Source organism: Aythya marila (genome assembly GCF_965140915.1).
Source record: "Aythya marila genome assembly, chromosome: 3".
In the NCBI taxonomy this organism is placed as follows: domain Eukaryota; kingdom Metazoa; phylum Chordata; class Aves; order Anseriformes; family Anatidae; genus Aythya; species Aythya marila.
The window spans coordinates 22,824,746-22,846,976 of NC_139044.1; the positions used below are offsets into that span (position 1 = coordinate 22,824,746).

The following is a 22,231-nucleotide window of genomic DNA, read 5'->3' on the forward strand; positions in this document are numbered from 1 at the left end:
TCAAAGTATTAAGTTATCTTTTACTGGATCAAAAGTTTTAGTTGCAAAACAGGAATCTCTGCAAATTTACACTCCGGCATACACTTGTTAAAAACAATTTAAAAGGAAATTTCAGTGTGCTTTCTTTTTTATTCATTTTTTTTAGTTCAGGCTCAAAAGTCACAGTCCCTGGATATGCCCAGATGCAACTGTTCTCTGTTATAAGCCAGCCAGACCCTGTGTTTTGTCTGAGCCTTGGACTTTACTCTGCCTCAGTATCCAGCAGCCTGAATTAATATATGACTTTTCAAATATAACAGTCTGCTTTCAAACTTAGTACCTCTTAAAAAGAGTAAGATTCATAAAGTGAGCAAACTGCTGACACCCCAGAAAAGAAGACCTGCCTCGAGGGAAGGCATTTTCTATTTTTCTATTGATTACCCTAACTTGATAAAACAAATCTGTTTTCCTCCCACACAACTTCTGCTCTTAGCCTCGATTTCTGAGCACATTACTCCTCTTTGCTCCTATATTCCCCATTAACATCCCTGTTCGTGACCTAGCTGCACACCTTCCTTCAACCTCAGCTCCTGCTACTAGAATTCTTTCCTTTACTGTTGTCTTCCCAGATGTCCACTTGTTAGCTCCTGCTTCAAACTCTCTTTTTCCCCTTCATTGAATTCCTCCCCTTTTCTCACATTTGATATTTACAACTTTTCTTGTATTTCAGGTAGGCTCCCTCCGCTTCCCCATGCCTCTTGGCAATGCTTGCTGCCACACAGATCACAAGAAAAATATTCTATGTAGGTAAAATATTCTACGTAGATTCAGTAAAATTTCACAGTCCCTGCTGTTCTGAACAGACCATACTCCGATCAGTTGGGAGCACAATAAACATGGTTTTATAAGCATGTAGTAAGCTGCAAGAGGCTGAATCTATTCAGGGTATATATGCCTAAAAATTTATCCAACAAATACTTAGAAAACTAATGAGATTTGACAAAGACTTCTGAGTACAGAAATGTGCAGATTATTACAAAGAAAGCAAAATACACACTCTTGGCCCAAGTGGCCTTTCCTTCAAATCTCATATTCCTAGTACAAAGTACAGAGGCATCTTTAAAGGGGCAAAGTAATATATTCCCCCTAACATCTTTCTTGTCAGTCACTGAAACGTTCCCCTCAAAACTTGGTCCAAGTATATTTATCATTATAACATGGTATAATGAGAACTAAGGTTATTTCAAGATTTTTAAAATTCTTACAAGTACTGCAGAAACCTAAAGGAGCAGCAACCCAAATAAAGGTATGTATCCTGCTTTAACTACAGATATTGTCTACAGAGATTGCATGTTACTTCATATGCAATGGAATCTACATAACATGATATCATCCCTTCCAGGGACTATTAAAGTTATCTGGCTTCACCCTATCCCATAGTAACTGCAAAGATAAGGGACAAGTGAATCTGTGACAAGGATTTTGTGAAAGTATGTGTGGTGTGCAGTTCTGCAAATTAAGACAGTGATGTACGCTCAGAAAAATGATACAAGATACCTCATACAATTATGTGAATCAAAACGTGGAAGACAGCAGAATTATCTTACGTGCTGAGACAGACTTATTAAACAAAAAGTCATTTATGTAGTTGTAGCTAATAATGTAAAATATGTAGTTTATACCATTAATACACTATATTTACTAACATAATAAACATATAGAAAATGCAGTTTATATATTATTAAACATAACATCAAACATAAAGGAGTACCTCAAAATCTCAAATTTCTCAAATTACAGGACAAAACAAAAAGCATTCTTGAAACTATTTTAAATTATATATGCTTAAGAAGAGGGAGAAAAACACTTGCTTTTAAATTATTAATGGACTGCCAGCACAACCTTCCTGTGCCAAGTCACAAGTTTATTAAGAATTCTCCTAAGTGTGTTTTAAATTGCTGAGTATGCATATGAAAGGAGATCAGGTCCTAAAACTACAGCCATAAAAAAAACTTGTTCTAAGATAGCCAGTTTTACAGCAGCATTGACAAGTTGGGGTGGGGGAAAGAGGAAAAACATTTCCAAATACATACATGGCACAAATTGTTTTGCTTCAAAAAAGGAAATACCAAGTGTACATTTTTGGAGTGCCATTAGGATGACACACATAAAGGCTTGCCCTTGCGTTTCCCCTGCTTCCAAGTTTTTTTTTTTTTTTTTTTTTTTTCAGTGAATTTCTTTCTTATAAGAGGCAGGTTCCAGGTGGGTTTCTGAGGAAAGAGGAAAGTTGCAAATAAAAAAGGTCACAATTAAAATTCAAGAAGAAGAAGCCTAGAAGAAAAAAGAAAAAGAAAAAGAAAAAGAAAAAGAAAAAGAAAAAGAAAAAGAAAAAGAAAAAGAAAAAGAAAAAGAAAAAGAAAAAGAAAAAGAAAAAGAAAAAGAAAAAGAAAAGGTGTAGGGATGCAGGGGTACTCCAGGCAGGTAGTGCTTTAGTTCTGTAACAATTAAAGCTGTTCTACCTTGTAGTACAGTTACTGTAATGAGCAGTCCCACTCGCCACAAACATTTTATGACTTTTTCCCATATGCTTTTCTACTGTCACTTCCAGCATTCATACAGTGATTTTTTTTCTTAAGTCAGCTTTATGGAGCACCAGTTTCCTAATGAAACGTGCATGCTCAACACTACTGACATGAAAAAGGAAAACGCCAAACAACAGCAGCTGAAGGAAAAGAGGAGACTGGCACTGTACTTTTCAACAGTTGTGCCTTGCTCTGCCACAGAAACGGTTGTGAAGCCATGGTGCAAGTGCCCATGACCCTACTTAGAATTATTTAGGAATATTCTAGAAACAGCCCTTGGTCCCATCCCTTTGCTGCTCCAGATATAGCTCTTATGACCAAGACACCTCATTAATATCTACGTAACTCTTACGCTGGTGAGAGTTACGTAGTTGCACCTCACTTTGTAGGTGCAGACATGTTTCTCCTTACTGTAGCTCACTCTCTGGAATTAAACCTCATTGTACCGGGCTGCAGCGTTGTCTGTGCAGCTGCTGCTATTCCTATAGCGCTGGGGGAGCCTTGTTGGCTTCTTGCTCAACAGCAACTAGGTCTCCTTGCAGCTGTTACATCCTTGGAGGCCCTTCTCACACCGTTCCCACAGCATCCTTGACTGCCTTACTCTTGCTTCTGTTCCTCTGTAGAGTGAAAAAAAAAATATAAAACACAGAAACCTGTAGCTTTACGACTGGTGTAAGATTAACAAGGACAAAAACCAAACAAACAGTCGTTTGCTGCTGGTTTATCGAGCTCAGCGTGCCATTTCCAACTGCAGTGGTTGCATTATGTGCAGGGGGTGAGGGACCCACCAGATACACAGTGTTATTTCCCAGTGCTTCCACACACCATTATCAAACTGCCCTTTAAAAACAAACAATTTGTGCTTTTACCCTCCACCACACTGGCTGACACGGGCTGTCCTGCTTCCAGGGCACACTATGCTTAAGGCTGCTCCCAGTTGTTCACTTGTGGTGCATGTCCCACTACCTCAGGGAAGCTCCAAGCAGCTCCCACCACACCCGTGCCACTACAGGCCCCCTTCTACAGCGGCCCCACGGGGGTCTCAATGCCCGGCCGTGCCTTTTTTCCCCAGTTCCCCTCCTGATCCCCGGGGACGCTGCGTGAACACCCCTTCCCTCCACCCCTGCCCACCGCCCTCTGCCGCCCCTCAGCGGCGGGGCGGGCACGGCGGGCGGAAGCGGCGTCATCGGAAGCCCCCCGCTCCTCCCCCGGCGGAGGCAGGCCGGGCTCCAAGATGGCGGCGGCGGCGGAGGAGCGGCTCCTGTCGGAGGGGGACGGCGGCGCCCTGTGCGCGGCGCGGCTCTCCCCGACCCCGCTCCCGCCGGCTCCCGAGGCCCCGGCGCTGCTGGAGCAGCCCCCGCAGAGCAACACGCTGATGGGGCTGCCCATCGTGGCCATCGAGAGCATCCTCAGCTTCCTGTCCTACGACGAGACCAGCCAGCTCCGCCTGGTAGGGGCCGGGCCGGGCTGGGGGGGGGCCCTGTGGCGGCCGGGCCCCGTGCCCGGGGGTGCGGAGGGGCCGGGATGGGGCTGGGGGGTTTTTAATTCCTTACGGTGCCCGCCGCTTTGTGGCGGGGGGCGTGGTGGTGGAGGGGGCAGCGCCTCGCGTCCCGCCTGTGGGGTTATTGCTGCTCGGGGGGGGAGGCCCAGGGGTGCAGGGGGCGCAGCCCCGCCTGTGGGGCACGGAGCGGAGCCCTGCAGGCCCGAGGGGCCGCCTGCTGCTCGCAGCCGTGCTGGCGGATCGAAGGAAAGGTGCTGCCTGCGCTGCCAAGCATCGTCATATCAAAAAAAATAAAAGCTCACGTGTCAACGAGGAGATGGGTGTTTAGCAGTCCTGAACCGCCTGCATGGAGCCTCGTGTAAAGCATGGTCATGATACGAGCATAACGGGATCGGCTGCTGCCTTGCTCCATTTCTGAGGAGATCGTCAATGGAAACACAGCGATGGAGCTAACATGGGGCTTATGTCGCCCTCGGTGAACTTGCCTGTGCTGCTGCTATTTTAAGAACTCATTAGCTTAAACTAGGTAGTGTTACAAGCACATTTCTGCAGAGAATTGGGCTCTGCTTGTCCTTGATCAGCAACCTGAAGTGTGGCAAGCTGACTCTACCTTTAAACTGAAAGCTCTTCGAGCAGAAACTCTGTTTTTATTTGTACTGCGCCAAACATGCTGTGCCTAAATATTTCTAGCATGCTGTCAGCCTAGTAATCTCAGAAGGCTTTTGCTTCTTCTCTAAGAGTAGGTAGGGGATTTGTGGAAAAATACTTAGTACAGCTTTTTTTGGATTGCAGCCTTTACAGCTTGGATGACAAGAAGTATGTGTGCTGTTTGGGTGTGCTTAGTGCTGTATGGTCTGTATTGCCACACTGGGCACTGTTCACTGCAGTTTTCCCAATGCATTTTATAAATGGTAGCTGTGAGAACTGTCATTAGTCAGTAGGAGGATTTTTCTTCTCGCAAGGGTAACTTAGTGTTTGTAAGCAATGCTTTGTCAGCAGGGAAATTCAGAATAGGAAAAACGCGGGTGTAAGGACTAAAAGAGCTGTTTAACTCTTTGTGCTTCTTAACAAGTGAAACACCTCTTTCATGTAACACAAGTCCATTGTTCAAGAAGACTGTCATTTGCAGAAGCTTTAGAAATGGCAAAACCAGACTGGATAAGTATCGACTTAGACACACATGGAACAATACTAGATGTAAAATGAAGGAAACTATTCAGTTGATCTTCTCCTCTTTTTATTTTTGAGTGACAGCCAAGAAACTTAATTTGCATCACATTCCACATTTTACGCTTAAGACACATCAGAAAATGTGAGAATTATTCTGAGATGAAAGTACACTTGTCCTCGTTAATCGGCACTAATGTCAAGAATCACCTTCTGTCAAGAAACCCTTCTTTGGCCTAGTCAAAAGTGTGGCTCATAAGCACGTCTACTTGCATCAGCTAGGTCTTCTGATTTGCCATGCAGAACTAAAAGTGTTCTTTTGGCAATTCATGCAAGTTAAAAGTGTGCCCCAGAATGGACTCCTTATTGCACGTAATGCCACATTGCAAGGGGTTGAAATAGCTTGGAGAAGGTAGGAAGGTGTGATCCAGGACATAATTGACCTAAATAAAGCTTGATCATACATATATTTGGCAGTAAGCATGGGTTCCCTAAACAGATCAATTTGAATGCATTTTCTGGGGCTCAGCGTTGAAGAAAATGGATGTCCTAATCCTTCTCTTTGTGGATCATCTTAGTGATCGTCTTGACAGATGCAAACAAAGTCTTTTGAGTTGAATGGGTGTTGAAGCTAGAGCGTGCGCTAGACTAAGGAGTTGGCTGGGTGGGAGGGGATGGAACACCAGCAAGTTTTCAGATTAAAATAGAGGTAGGAACCTGCATTGTTTATGTAGAGTGCAATGAGGTATATAATCTAAGGCTTAGGATATGTAAGTCTGTTTCAGTGACTGAAGAATGAGGTAAAGGATGTTTCCTGCTTATGATTACCATTGGGCAAAGCAAGAGCATGGGCCTGCCCATGTACGAAGAAGCACTTGCTATACTTAACACAATGCCTTCTGCTGTGCCTGATGTCACAGCGTTTTAAAGCATAAATGAGGTACCTAACTGGTTAAGCAGAGGAGGAGAGCTAGACTAGTGGAGACTAAACAAGTAGGTGTTCAGAATGCAGTCATGTCTGAAATTATGCCTTAATGCAAATCTTGAGGTATCAATCTTCTGTTCAGAAAAAGTGAATGAAAAGCAAAGGAACAGCATTTTACTTTCTGACGTTTTGAATATTTACTTAACCTAGTTCTTTTGATACCTTGTCATAAGAGAAATGCAGAAGCCCCAAAGATCATTGTGGCTGAAGCTGTAATGCTCAGGAGGAGGTAAAGCCTAGTATGCAGGCTGATGTGGAAGCCAGTGTACCTTCCAGCTTTTGAATGGTTATTTCACTGTAATATTTTTTAGTGTCTGTACAGAAGCTTTAGAATTTTGACCATGTTTTTGAGACGGCAGAGCAGTTCTGAGACAACAAGATTATTGGAAGGCAGTCAGAAAAGCAAGTAAAGCGTTGTTATTCAGGTCATAAGCATGAGAGGGGAACACTCTTGCTCTATTCTGTAGGAAGCCTTACATGCTGTGGATAGGAGAATGGCTGTAGGTTTTCATTCATGCTTTGGCATCATCCTGGAATAAATCATTTTACTGAATTATGCCTTATTCATATTATGCCATATTCACGTAAGTTAGGCCTCCACTTAGCCAAATAAAATGGAGCAAAATGTAAAATGGAGTCAATACTGCCTTCTGTAAAGCACTTTGAATTCTACTGATAAAAGTATGTGTGTGATTTCTTTCTGTTAAATAGGGTGACATCATGTTTGGAAGAAACACTCCTCATTTTGACATGAAACACTTGAAATGCTCGTTCTAGAGAAGGACGATCGGTTTTGAGCATGGATACCATATAACAGTTTACAACGGTGGTGATACCGCGATGAACTTTGATCAGTTGACCTGAAACAGTAGAATGGGCTTGTGCTGCTTTGTTATCTTTAAAGATGCAGTCAGCTAAGAGGATGAGAGCTGGATGCTTCCAAAGTGGGGTAATAACGAAATCCTTAGTCTGAGCTTGGAAATAGCACTTCCATTCAGGCTGTTACTACAGTGAGCATGACAGAAAACAAACACTCCATGATTAAAAACAATCTATGAACTCCTCCTATGAAGATAAGGTTATCTTGGATTCTGACACGCATCATAAGTGTCTTAAATTGTCCAGCCAACCCGCATTACTGTTCTGCTGAGCACAAATAAGGACGGACATCCTTTGGACGGCACAGCTTTAATCTTCACAGTTTCAGTAAATCTGTATTTATAGGCATTTATATTTTCAGGCTTCTTGTTGAAGTCATTAGCATTGTTCTTCAACTTACGAAGGCATTATGAAATAAGGTCCTGTGTAGCCTCTAAATACCTAATAAGTACAGCACGTAATGAATCTAAATAATTTAGTTTATTTTTTTGCTTTCTGTTTTGACAGTGGTCATCTGTTAGTGAAGCTGGGAAGAAGTAAGACATGCTTGAGGAAAGGGAAGCTGGTAGTCCTCTACTAGATTGTGTCAGTTTGGTCACAAATAAAGTGGAAAATCAGTTCTTTTACAGAAGTAGTTATTGTATGCAAGTCACCATGCTGAGAAGCAGCTGCCTTCTCATTCTGGATTTTGTGTGGACCTTGGAACAACTTTTTAACACTGAAATTTGAACACAGTATTCTAGTTGGACCTGACATTTGAGGAAGCTTGTACTGTTATAATTTTATGGCTAGAATAAGAAAATATTCCAAAAATTGGCAAAAACAAATTGAGCAAATTTGAACTTTTGTAATTTCTTACAGTCTATTGACATGGCCTGTAGCTGTCTTGGACCAGCGTGATAATGCTGCTTTATATAGGACTGCTAACTATGCAGTCTAAAACATGTATTGTTCTTACAGCTTCAGATGCCATGTTCTTAAATGGTGCAATCGAGAAACAGCTGAGAACTAAGAGGTGACTGGTAAAATAAGATGCAAAAGCTTCTGTTTTCTGGTGGTATCTGTTTAGTCTCTTAGGGTTCTAGTCTGTTTATATGACAAATGCAGGCGGTGTCCAGAAACTGGAGCAAATAATTCTTCATGCTGAGAAGTGTAAGCAAATGAGTTAGATTGGAAAAGGCAATGTTTAAAAATCTAGTGCAGTTTGTGTTAACCCATGGTGGCCTACCTGCTCACTTGGATGTGCGAGAGCTTCAACGCAGTAAAAGGTACTTTCTGCCACCAGATGTCAGTATAAACATGATTGATATCTCTGCGCTTCTAAAGTTTGTCACTAATAATGTATCTAGGATTGCATGTTCGTTTTGGTTTTCTTCTGCTGAACAATTGCATAGTTAATGTAGCCTGTGTGCAAGTACTTATTCCTATTTTGGTTGTTTGATATCATTAGAACTAAATGTAAGCTGTGAAGTCTTATACTTTAAAATGGTGTCAGATCGAAGCATCACTAATGCAGTTAATATCTTAGAAGAAATGTGAGAATTTCATCCTTGCTGTAGTTGAAGGGCTAGCGTTATGTTTCATCCACTGGAAAAAATTTAGCTAATTCTAGTGAATTTGGGGGACAAATATACTGAGACTACCTCTGGAGTTAGTGTGACTGGTGGTTACCCTCCTTCGACTACTCACAAGGAAGATTGAATGTGAAGAAACACGGACAGACTGACAACCGTTACTTAATGTCTCAAAGACAGATGTGTTTGAGAAGAGTCAGTGCTTACTCAGAGAACTTAGACTAGCTGTGACTAGAGAGATTCTCTGTGGTTAAGAGAAAGTAGAACTTCTCTAAGTGGTACCTTCCATAGAAGCAAAAAATAATTGGTGGCTTTTCTAGAAGTAAGAACCTTCTTTCTCAAGATACAAACTATGTAGATTTCAAAGCTATGAAATGAGTACTGGATGGAGAGCAAGGAGTGCTTGTTTAAATAAATTTAAAAAGAGCAAAGCTGTTCAGTTGGAAAGCGGGGTCACACTTGGAGTTGTGCACTTTCATGTAAAAAAAAAAAAAAAAAAAAAGCAGTTTGAAAGGACAGCTGGTTAACCAATCTCTTGCATCATCAGAGCTGTGAATTGCAAATACTTTAAACTTTTGTACACATCGGCTTTGTCTCGTGACTGGTTACTTTTTAAGGTTTAAATGTAGTAGCTCGTTATGCCATCTGCAGCTATTAACGTCCTTTCTCCCTAAAGCTGTGAAAAAAATGAGGCTATCAGTATGCAACATAGCCAATAAGGGAATCTCTTAAATAGAGAGGACTTATATACAAAACGGAGTCTTGCTTCATGTGCACTGTAGTGCTTCATTCTTTAATTTTGTCTGTCTCCAAAACCTAAGTCCTAAATGTTGAAGGAAAAAACATACTTTCTTGGTTTTAAGGCATCTTTATGAGACAACAAAATATTAACTTTATCTATCAAAATCACTCTGGAGAACAAGTTAGAATCTAGAAACAGGCATTTGCAATTTTGATTATTATCAGAGGGAAATCATGTCTACTTATATACGGGTGGAATTTGGACTACTGTCACTTGTTAGGCAGTATCAGAAAATTCGTTTATTAACTGTGGAATGGAGCTGCTCCTTTATGGGGTATCATGGTCACTGTTAGAGATGGTGATACATTAAGCTGCACTGCAGTTTCTGTGTCTTGAAATGGAAGAAAGAGAATCTAGTACTGCTCAGCAAGTATGGATAAGATAAAAGTGACTTGTGGTATTATTTGAAACTTAAGGGGTGTCTTGTGTGTGTGTTTTGTTTTTACTTAAATACAGGTTTGTAAACGAATGGACTTGGTTTGCCAGCGAATGCTGAATCAGGGATTTCTAAAAGTGGAGAGATACCACAACTTGTGTCAAAAGCAAGTTAAAGCTCAGCTTCCAAGGTATGTACCAGTTAAAACTGTAGCTAAACCTCAGAGTGCTAGATTCTTTTCAGCATAATGCTAAAAAGGAATTTCTTGCTAGCTAATTCAGCTTAAATATCTTGAAAATTTGAATGTTTTTTCCTTTTTTTTTTTTCCAAACCACCATAAACCTAAGATCTAATAACAAAATAATGTTGTGCATGAACGTAACTTGTGGTATACAGTCCTAGGAGCTGGAATATTGGAAAATGTGTCATAGAAAAGAAGGGCCCTATATTACTCAACCCTTCTGGCAAAGCCAGGAGGGGCTCTTAGGAATGGAGAAATGCCATTCTTTTACAAGACAAACTGCCTTTGGTGGTGATTTGTCTATGACTGATTAAAAAAGCAAGTTTCTTCAGTGCCAAGGATTAAATCAGGGAAAGGGAGGGGGGTTAATGTGTGAGCATTACTGGGAGCTTAAGGTTCTCACTAAGGCAGTGTCTTTTCTCCTCTTTCCAGAGAATAAGTGCAGTTGCTGCTGCTATGTCCTGTCAGGTTTCCCGTTCAGGGTGAAGAAACTAAATGCTACTTACTGTTGTGATCCTTTCTCAAAAACTTGTACCTCAACTTATATTTTGTAACAAGCAGTAATATTGTATTAAATTTGTGTATTACATTGAGATACTAACTGTAGGCATATGCCAGGATAAAAATATGCACCATGACTCAGTGTCTACTGCTGAAAGCCTGTTCTTTGAGTCCTAAATTACATACAGTGTTTATGGATCATGTAAGATGTGGTAATTATTTAGAGAAAATACTGTCTTAAAAAAAGTGTACTAAATAATTACTAGCTGATTTTTAATCTATATCACTTTTTTTTCCCATGCAGACAGAACAATGTTGGTGGTTGTTTTCAAGCCTCTAAAGGGTTTTAAGGATAAATGAGTGTTAGAGTTTTATTTTGTTGACTCACTGTTAAATTACTCTCACTTAATGGTCTGTCTTCTAGACGGGAGTCAGAAAGAAGAAACCATTCATTAGCTCGTCATGCAGACATCCTTGCTGCTGTAGAAACACGACTTTCTCTGTTAAATATGACTTTCATGAAGTATGTGGATTCCAATCTCTGCTGCTTCATACCTGGAAAGGTAAAATGTAGACTAAATTATGTGAATGTTTATGTTTTTACAAAACATGATCATGTAACTTAAATTTGTCCTGGCTGTCCCACATTGTATAATGTATGTTCATACTAAAACTGTTTCTCATACTTAAAACACACAAGCCAATACTCTGCTATAGCAGTCAGTCTGAAATGAAAGAACCAGACTGTCTCAGTACTATTTTAAACTTTATTTATATTTTCCCTTAGGATTTTTATGAGAAACCAGGATACATAGGGTTTAATTCTGAATTTTGACGGTACAAAACAGTTGGAGGCTAGGTCATCAGAGGATGTAATACCTTAGACCATGTATACACTAGGGACTTGGTCAATGAAGAAGACTTTTAAGGACCTTTCTTAAGGTTCTGAGTACTTCAGGTTAATTAAATTAAGATACATAGTATGCAGAAACTCTGTTCATTGTGATAGTGAATGAGTGTCTGTACATTAGATGGAATAAAAGTTTTAAGTGTAGATAAACTTTGTTAAATAATATTACTACTAAACAATTCTGGTGTTTTAGACTGCTACCCCAACATAAAGTATAAATTATCCAAATGAGATGTATGACAGTGATACCACTATTTTATAAGCTGTGAAAACGAAGGTATACAGAAGGAAACTGACAAAATCATAATCTGAGGAAGGCTGTTATAGCCTAGGGTTGAAACGAGATCTGTGAACATAAGCCTGATGTTCGATTCATTGATCTTTCTATGTGAGGTTTGGATCTGTTGATATAAATTTTTAAAGGGAAGAAAACTGAATTGCACTGGGACAAATGCGAGTTAGCTGTTGGGTTGAGATGAAGCATGGCAGGCATTGCTGCATTCAGTAAGCAGGATAGGCTATCAGCATGATTTTTTTTTTTTTAATCTTGAAGAGGTAATGATTTCTACACACAGTTGTTGCCTTGATACTAAAATTATTAGTTTATTATATTTACGTTTATTTACGTTTATAGATACTGCATGTATATATATATTTAAAAACACTGTAGTTTAATAAAAGTCAAATAAACTTAAGGCCTTGGTACTCACATTCTTAATAAAACACAAAGAAGAAATACTGCCCTACTTTTTTGAGGGATAGACAGAAAGGCGATGCTCAGGCTAGACCTGAGGTGTACAGGAGCTGTGCAAATGAGCTTACCAGCTGTTTTCATTCTGGGCACTGAGTCATAAAGGCCTTGTTTGTATTCTGATGTAACAGCTAAAGAGATTTTTATAAATTATTTACTTGGTATACAAGCCTGATGCTGCTGCTTTCTCTGCACAGTTATCAATTCACCAGAAAGTCATGTTTTGGTCAAGCCTACTCAAGGCTTAGTGTTTACTTGAAGTGTGTGGTTTCCCCCACCTGTCCTGTTTCCCTCAGGAAATTTCCATTTGAAAGAAGAATGCAAAACTTTCAGGATGTTAATTTGTGTTAGAACATGTGAATAAAAGGTGGATAAAATTAGAGAAGTCTTCTGTAAGCTTGTTGCATGATGGCACATTTCAGTCATATCTAGGATTTGCAACTTTTTAGCTAAGCTTCCTTTATTAAAACACAAGATGCAGCTGTGTTGTCTTAATGATGATTCTAAATTCTTGTGATCGTAAGCCATTCTTAGTCATGTGCAAAATACCTGGCTCAGTAGTTTCTGTACTAAGAAGCCAGCACTCCTATCTGGACCTCCTTAGACTATAATTCATTAGATCAGCAAGGCAACTTTCATCTCTCCTAAACAACAGGCTTGCTTTTCAAGCATATAAAGAAGGTGCTTATGTTCTCTGCTAGTTGTGGATTGTTATTTCATAAATTAATACATTGTGCATGTAATCTGAATTTGCAATGTTTTGGGATCGTGCAGCTGAATTCATGTAAATACATAGAGCTCTTCAGACCGACATGACTATAATTACTGCTATTCCATTCATATGTTTTATATGTCTCACGATTGGCTGTGGGAATGACTGCTCTGTTGTGTGGCTTCTACTATCTTGCTTATCCAAAAATAAATCGTTATGCTCTACTGAGCACATAAAACTCAAGTATGGATGCAGTAAAACAATTTCACACAAAACGTGTTATTTCATGAATTTGAAGAGAGTTGTGGTATCTCAAGTGCATGGTTTCTCTGGTATATCACAAACAGGACTTTAGTTCTTTATCAGTGTTTTGAAATTAAGTACATCGTGATATACAAGAGTAACAGTTATGTAGTAAAGTATGATATAAATATCATATTTGATTTTGCATTGCTGTTGGTGCTGCAGAAGGTCCTGGAACTGGAATATGCCTGAATATGCCAACACTCTTAGAATGATGTGAAATAATCTTCCTTTTATCAGAAAAAAATAAATATTCTTAAATGTTTTAGGTAATAGATGAAATTTACCGTGTGCTAAGATATGTAAACTCTACAAGAGCTCCTCAGAGAGCTCATGAAGTTCTCCAGGAACTAAGGGACATTTCTTCCATGGCTATGGAATATTTTGATGAGAAGATTGTTCCAATACTGAAAAGGAAGCTGCCTGGGTCAGATGTATCAGGACGTCTTATAGGAGCTGCCCCAGGTATTAATTCCAACGTGTAGTTGAGGTGTTTTTGTGTGTGTTTTGTTTGTTGTTGTTGTTTTTTTTGTGTGTGTGTATGCAAAAACTCACAGCACTGTCTTTTTAAAGCTCCATCCCTTAAATAAGTGAGCTTTATCACATAAGTATTAATGATACTTGTTTCTTAAGAATGCCAACTGTGAAATTCATTTGCTTTGTAATTTAAGGAGGCTTTGTATTACCAAAAGAACGGTCACTTGAATGTATGTTATAATTATGCATAGTGTGTATGCGTTAAACAAACGCTTTTGTGCCACCAATGAATGAGACTTTCTTATTGCACTTGGTTGAAATTTGGCATATGAGATAACAACTCAAGATGCCTTTTATATTTAGTATGATCAGCAAATTAGCCTAAGATGTTACAGTGCATACAGAGCTAGAACATACTTGTATGTGCTTTTTTTCCACTTTGCCAGGGCACTAAGGCATATACTAACAAGCAAAAAACTTGTGAATAATGCTGAAAAGGCGATTAAGATAAGTCTATAAATAAATAAGCTGTTTCTTTGTATGACCTGTCAGACTTTCTCTAATTTTTGTCAAACAAAGTTTAACATAGTTATCCCATCTAATGGCCAGAAGCAAAAGTTTAGTAGAACTGCAGTGTTTTCCCTTTACTGAAGTTTGTTCCACACTGTTGCGTAACCTTAGGAACTATGAAGTAAATTCTCTGAAAAGATAACTTAATAAATAAATAGACCCTAAGCAAAAATGATAGGCCTAACTGTAGGAGCTGCTTGTTGTTTCTGGTATGTCCTGTCAATCCTTTTAGCCATAATTGTGTATACCACCTCTTAATTATATCCTCTTAATTATATCTCAGTTTCACTGAGTCTCTCAGCTGTGGGAGCAGTGCCCAAAACCAGTATCAATTGGTTCTCCAAACCCAAGGCTTTATGTGGCATAAACATGCCTACCTTGGGTTGAGGGAAGAAATAATCTACCTAATGGCAACCCTTTAGTGTCAACTAACCGAAACTATGCTGTCATCGTAAAGAAAAAAGAGGAGGAGGATGCCTGTTCAAGGCTGTTCCAGATTGTTCTGTCTTCGTAGTGCTTGAAAGTTGTATCTTACTTGCACTGTACTGGTAGAAGAGGAAAATGATAGAAAAAGTGATCGATCCAATTTATGACAGGAAAAAAGTGAAAGAAATGATGCAGCAGCTGTCAGTGTCCTTGATTTGCAGGAACTTTACCAAAAACAACAAGCCCAAGCTCAAAACCCCATATAGTTTTAGGGTTTAAGAAGAATAAGCATACAGCAATGTGGGAAAAAATTCCCCTTCCTGAACAAAGTTAAAACTGAAATACCTTGTTAAGGCCTGGAACACAATTTTTTAGATTTTAGCTGTATACAACTATGACAGCAGAATTGTACTGCTTTACTGAAATATTTAATATAGCAGTTCTGCAATACACTTAATTTATGGCCATGTTGCTGTGGGTTTTTGACATAACATTTGTGACCCTAAGTCTAGCTGAGAGCATAATCCCTCTATCATTTTTGATCCAGCAAAAAAGGGGGGGAGGGGGATCATATTTATATTTTCAGTAGTACTGAAAACAACTTATCATTCATTTTCTAAGTATTTTATATTAAAGTAGTTGGGCCCTGAAATACCATATGCTCTCATTAGACACTTAAGTAGCTGTAAGTCAGTTTACATGTTCACCTAACTTCCAGCCAGTATTCAGATTCCTATTTGGGGTGTAGAGATAAAGAAAATATGAAAACTGGGATACAATTTGTACTTCTGTCCAGAACCCAGCGTCCCTCCAAACCCTGCATGACCCCACCTAGAACCCAGCGTCCACGATCCTCTAGAACCCAGCCCTCCCACCTGGAACGCTTTGCCCCCCATTCCTCAGAACCCAGCGTCCCCCCTCCCAGAACCCAGCACCACCCATTTTTAAGAGAAAAGCAGAAACTGTGTCCCAGTTCTCATTTTTTGTGTTCCCAGTTTTCTTTTTCTTTTTTTTTTTTTTAATCCCAACTTTCTCTGCAGTTCCAGGGCCCTCAGCAGCACTAACAACCATGCAGCTGTTCTCCAAGCAGAACCCTTCGAGACAAGAAGTCACCAAACTCCAGCAGCAAGTAAAAGCCAATGGTGCGGGCGTGACAGTGCTCAAGCGGGAAATCTCAGAGCTTCGCACCAAAGTGCAAGAGCAACAGAAACAACTCCAAGATCAAGATCAGAAACTGCTAGAGCAAACACAAATCATAGGCGAACAGAACGCCCGACTGGCTGAGCTTGAACGCAAGCTGCGAGAGGTGATGGAGAGTGCAGTAGGAAGTTCTTCGGGCTCTGGCTCAAACGAACAATCTCCTAGAAAAAGGAGGAAGGCGGTTGAATCCACAGACTGTCCTAGGAAATCTAAACGCCTTCGAAACAGAAAATAACTTGGGAGTAAATGACACCTTCAGGAGGATACACTGCTTCAGTAGCCCAAGCAGCTCTGCTTGTGTGGATACTGTGACTAGTTTCATGGTGTCCCTTAGGCTGCTGGCTCTTCAAAACACCACTTAGACTCGAACAGTAATTTTCTTTCATTAAGACTTTTCCCCTGCTTCCTGTATGGGTGGGCCTAATGCACAGGATCTTTAAGATTTGCAATAGATACATACTAACCAGACCTGCTCTGTTACATTTTGAAGGGTTAATTATTTTTTTTTTCTGTGCAGATGTGTTTAAAGTAAACTTATTTGTGTTTATGCATATGTTCACATAAACTCTTAAATAAATTCAGTCTTAACTGACGAAAAAGTTAAGCTTAAAAACAGATGTCCTGTTCACTTGAAGAAAAGACCCGCTTTTAAAATCCTGTTTTAGAGAACTTGACCTTTTTTGTTACAAGTGACCTTGTCTGGAATGTCTGAAAAGCAGTTAATACTTTTTTGGGATCTCTGTAATGAGTAAAACTGACTTCTTAAGCTACAGTACTGGCTATATATTTTTGTAAACTTAACAAGGAAGGGCCTTCTATCCAGTCTTCGTGTGCGCACACCCTAGTAATTCTTAGGTCCTGGGAGCCATATTCTACGTTTGCATGGATAGATGCATGTACAGCTTAGCCTGCTAAAAGCTCTTGCCTGAAATTGTTCTAAATTCTGGGAGAGAGTACAGAGACCTACAAAGCAATTTCTTTGTTCCTCAGCCATAACTTAGCATCAGCTTTCAGCACAACTGCTTTCTTCAAATGAGGTTGTCTTATGAAGCTAGTTGCAGGAGGACTTGAACCCAGGCTGTCTGCCACTTTCACTGCCTGTAAATTGCAGGTGTTGCTAGCCAAAGCTGGAGAATTGAGAAGCTGCCTATGCATCGCTTGATTCATAGGCCAACATCTAAATAAATATTAGACACATTGTCCCTACAATAACCGAACTCAGGGGGACATAATCTGAATGAAATGCTGTATTATGGAAAAACTTAAACTATTTTCTGTGTATGTGTTCGGGGTGGGGTGGGGTGGAGATTTCCTCTGTAATACTGATGACAATATTCTAGCTTTCTTTATCCTAAAAGGTAAATCACTTCAGACAAAGCTTTAATTTCTTTTGCACTTCTGTTTTGAGCTTGTAACTGGAAAAGCATGTCTTGCACTGTTCAGTCTCTCTGGTCACTTTAACAACCTCAGAGTTGTGTACAGTGATTTTTTTCCCATCTGTATATTTTTGGAACCTTATACAAATACCATTGTCCTTGTTTTTGTTTTATTGTACTAAACTATGTAGCTTTATCATTTGACTTACGTTTTTGTTTGTTTTTGTTTTTTTTTTAATCAGCTACTGGTTTGGGTTTAGGTGGTACTGAATTCACCTTGATGTGGCAATGAAAAGCACAGATGCTGCTTTTATGGCTGTTCAAAAGCCTAATACTATAACCAGAGAAAATACTATACTAATACTACAACCAGTGCAGGTTTTTCTTATGGTTTGTGTAGCTGTCAGCATAACACAGTAGTTATACTAAAATCACCAAACAAATCAGAAATCTTCTGATCAAATGTTCTGGATCTGTAGAACTGTCATTTTTTCCTGAAACGGAAGCTACAGCTTTTGCTTCTGGAACATACTAACTCGTATCAGAAGTAACACTGCAATGCCTAATTTTTTTTGCAGACATTTAATTTTCAAATAAACTTGTTTGCCAGATTGAGGCTTTTAAGAAGGTATGTTTCCTAAGAAAAGTGTGGAGCAAATGGTACAAGGTTATCTGGGGGAGAAGTTGAACTGTTAAAAGGATGACTTGCTATTAGTGGTCTTCCATGGCTCTTAATTTATTTTTTTTTTTTACTGTTACAGGTCTTTTGAAGAGAGGTATCAACTGTGCAGTTTTAAAATAATAGCATATACTTTTAAATCGTAATTTTGAATGATTCTAAAGGTCAGCGTAAGAGCTGTAATTACTTTGTGTCACTCGGTACAAATTCACTTAATGGTCTTTCATAATGACAAATTCATGTAATAGTCTAATTACCAGATGATGTTTGTGGTTAAATACTTCTAAACAAGTATAAACCTGTGAAGTACATTTATTGAAAAGGCTTATTTGTACCTATCTTAATATACCTCAGTTTTAGATTCTTTATTCACTTCTACAAGATGCAACGACATTCCTCCCTTCACAACATACAAATAGTTTCAGGTTAATGGGGAGTACTGTTTATTTGTATGTCTGTGAACCTCTAGCTGTGGAAACTGAGGTGGAAAGAACGTCCGTGTATTTATTGTTACATGGAATATTCTCTGTGAACAGTGCCAAGTTGGAACCTTCAGCTCAAGGAAGTGCTGTGTGCTGCAAGTCAGCAGGTGCATCCTGCTCCTCTGCACCCTGCCAAATATAGTCAAACTGAACCAAGCCCACTGAACTTCACGGACAGAGGGAAGGCTTACAAACAAGCTCTGAGAAATGCCATCAGGTACACAATGAAGGTGTACAACCTATTTCTTTTCCACTTCCCAGGGAGGGGGAGAGAGGTCAGTGATGGTCCTGAAAAGATGGGAGTATATACCAGTACTACAGAAGTAATGATAGTTCAGACAAAACAGCTGGAACACGAACTTCTGATGCTGTCTTTTCCCTTATTTAATAATAATAATATAAGAAAAAAATGGCATTTTGCAATATATGAACAAGTCGATAAATAGGTTATAGTAAAACTAAATCACTTGATTTTGCAGATTTCTGTGCAAATTCACAGTGTTTAGGATGTCAACCTACAGAAGTGCAGTGATAGCAGCAATCAGCGATTGTATCAAGGAAGAACCCCTCGCTGGGGAGACTAAGATGTTTTTATGAAGTAACATGAAAACATTGTTTTATTTGCAGCCAACTATCAGATTGTGCAACAAGTTTTATGACATGGAGCAAGGGCTGAAACAGCTCCTCAGAGTTGAAAGAGAAAGTGATAGTACTGGTCTTCTGGAGTTAGTTTCTGAGAATTGCTTAAAACTGAGGCTGGCCATCCTTTTTGACCTTTCTTTAAAAAAAAAAAAAAATAATAATAATAATAGTAATAATAAAGAACCAGAAGTTTTCATTTCATAGGTTTTGATTTTTTTTTTTATTATTAAAAAAAAAAAAGTTTGGGTATCTAATGAACATGGTGAAAATGATATCAGAAGACTAGAAGGTGCACGGTGATCCTTTTTTGAGGGAAAAGCCATTCGCAATCATATCTTGCTCCCCAAATTGAACAACCTGTGATTTTTCTGTGAATATGTAAATACAGAAATACAATCACCTTCTGAACAAAGGGTAATAGATGTAATAGGTGAAAGCCCTGAAGGAAGAAAGGCACTACCTGCTTAACAAAATAAATTTCTCAAATTAATGACCAGATAGAAATAGTAACTCCTTAAATTTCTAACACTCTTAGCATAGCACATTAATTTAATCACAGAAGTTTATTAATGTTATGAGGATGTCTTTTCATAATTTCTTAATGTGACAGTTAAGGCTGCATGGAACAGAACTTAGTTGCTCTTACTGCAATCTTCCAAGAGTTAACTAGGGAGCACTTAGATTACCTAGGGAATTTTGTACATTAAGGGCCTCTTGAAAACAGTATGGCATGGGAGCTGTAAAATCCATCTTCAGAACAGAGAAGACTACCCAATTTGTTGGTAATCCTGATGGTTTTAAAAAGGTAACCGATCAATTACAGTGATGGATCATTCATACATTCATCAGTAAATTTAGTTTGGGATACTTTATAGTGATGTGCCTACTAGTTGTGAGCTATTCTGATACTCTCCGGTTCCATTCCTTCGCTGCTTTATGCTGTATCCGGACCAACCCTGTTGTCCACGTGCTCTCTGCTGTTGCAGAGGCGTGCTGACTGCATCACACCTTCCTGGTTAAGCAGGGATGTGCTGCCAGGTTTGGTTTATGTGTAACTAAACACTCCGCGATTTCTGTTCTAGCCTTGTGCTGTCTGAAGACGTGCTAGGTACTGGACCTCTCTGTCTTCTGAAGAGAAAATGCCAGGTACAAATACTGCTTGCTGAAGACCTAAAAAATCTGGATTTGTTATGTGGACTGCCTTAACCAAAGAAAGACTCAGTGATTACATAGTAAATAAATAAATAAACAAACATTTGCACTTTAAGATGCTTGGGCAACTAAATTTTCTAAAACTTTCCTATTTAATATATTTCCCAGCTATTTAAGCCATGTTTGTCTGATAGGACCATTTAGTTTATAAATCTGGAATCTTTAATCAATTTTCCCTCTGAAACTTGTGACTTCAGAAACCCACAGTGCAGTAAATATGCCTGAATGATCAAACACCAGAACGATCATATTCTCCCTCTCCTCCAGCTATCACCTTTCTTACCAGCAGACATTCACACTTTTAGCAGTATCGTTCCAATGGATGAGAAGGTCCTTGGTGCAATGACGGATAGCAGTGCTAAACCTGAAAATACAACTATAAGAGAAAATTTTCAGAAACATTACATACAGTGTTTAGAGTGCAGCTGAGTGAAACACCCATGATCTTGGCAACTTTGCACTCGGTCTTGGTACTGATAGCACAAAAGTACTTCCCGGCCTAATGTGAAGGAGTCAGTGAACAAAAAGTAAAACTTTTTCTAAACATCCCTTGCCAGGACAAAGTGCCATGATGAAATTTAGACATCTGTTTATGCTGCAGCAGTCCTCAGAAAGACTACAAAATTAGATCACGTGGCTAAGCAGAGAAAAGCTGTGAGTTAACTTACCTCCTTTTTTTCACTTCTAATTCATATTTTAACATACACAGATTAAAAATGCATGCAAACAAAACCATTTGCTGTTATGTTTTACAGATCCTGTGCTTTGTCCATTACTTCAGATCATACCATCTTCAAGTGGGGATCATATTTCCCCTGTTTTCACAGCTGCACCTGTGACTTTTAGCAGCTTGCATGTATTAGCCTTTTTTATTATTATCAATAAATTTTAAGTGAGTCAACATGAGCCTTGAGATACCTGTTAATGTCATGAATAAGGTCTTACTTTCTTTGTGGTAACTTCTGTTGTTGTTATCACTACTGTTGGTTATTTGAATATCAATGGATTTATGGACAACTAAAATTCCAAGCAATAGTTGTTTAACTTCTACATAAAGTAATCTTTGTAGTCAAACTGCTCACAGTTAAGTGTAATAAGAAAAATAGATGCAGGTGCAGATTACATTGAGTTTAGTTCTTACAGAGCAGTTTGTCAATGAAGTTCCTAAAACATCATAGATACATAAAGGTTGGAAAAGCCCTCCAAGATACCTGGTCCAACCATCTCCATACCACCAATGTCACCCCCTAAACCATGTCCCCAAGCACCACGTCCAACCTTTCCTTGAACACCCCCAGGTGACTCCACCACCTCCCCAGGCAACCTGTCCCAGTGCCTGACTGCTCTGAGGAGAAATGTCTCCTCATTGCCAACCTGAACCTCCCCTGCTGCAACTTGAGGCCATTCCCTCTTGTGCTATTGTTTATCTGCAAGATAAGCAGTCTTCTCAGCTCCCCACCGCTTCCTTTCAGGTAGTTACCTTCACAATATGTGAATAAAAAAGACCTTGGTGCAAGCATTTTTAATGGTAATTAGGTATCTTTAGGCACCTTACAAAAATTTGTATTTTGGCCAGAGGCAGCTAGTCCTTACAGCCACACCCGACTTACCTTTGGAAAAGAGAAAGCATTTTTTCAGGAACCACTACACAGTGCTGTCGTATGCTTTTCCTATTTTCAGCCTTGCTTCCTAAGAAAATGAGTCATATGGGACTTCATTGTCTCCCTATGTACGCCTAGTGACTTTTGGACACGATGCCTGACGGAAACCTCACAGATAGTTAAAACCACGCGAATTTAACTGAAGCTGGCAGGCGGCTGGGCCAGATCAGCGCCTAACTAAAGGGAAAGGCAGAACCGTCCTGCTGTGCCTCAGCCCGGCTCCAGACCTGCTGCAACGCCTCG

The 22,231-nt window shown here is 39.5% G+C and overlaps 1 protein-coding gene across 1 annotated transcript; it reads left to right on the top strand.

The window, feature by feature from the left end:
• The first annotated feature begins 3,790 nt into the window (after positions 1-3,790).
• On the top strand, positions 3,791-16,549 carry FBXO28 (F-box protein 28). The gene is made up of 5 exons (XM_082756043.1): positions 3,791-4,011; positions 9,926-10,035; positions 11,012-11,150; positions 13,533-13,728; positions 15,777-16,549. The coding sequence occupies exons 1-5, from the start codon at positions 3,796-3,798 to the stop codon at positions 16,169-16,171; spliced, it is 1,056 nt and encodes a 351-aa protein (XP_082612169.1). The 5' UTR covers positions 3,791-3,795; the 3' UTR covers positions 16,172-16,549.
• Positions 16,550-22,231: the final 5,682 nt, after the last annotated feature.

What these genes read in the sequence shown, in the direction of transcription:
- FBXO28 (XM_082756043.1), top strand. Translation starts at nt 3,796, where the DNA reads ATGGCGGCGGCGGCGGAGGAGCGGCTCCTGTCGGAGGGGGACGGCGGC. An exon ending in GTTAAAGCTCAGCTTCCAAG is followed by an intron (nt 10,036 to 11,011) that starts GTATGTACCAGT and finishes TCTGTCTTCTAG; the next exon opens with ACGGGAGTCAGAAAGAAGAA. An exon ending in TCTTATAGGAGCTGCCCCAG is followed by an intron (nt 13,729 to 15,776) that starts GTATTAATTCCA and finishes CTTTCTCTGCAG; the next exon opens with TTCCAGGGCCCTCAGCAGCA.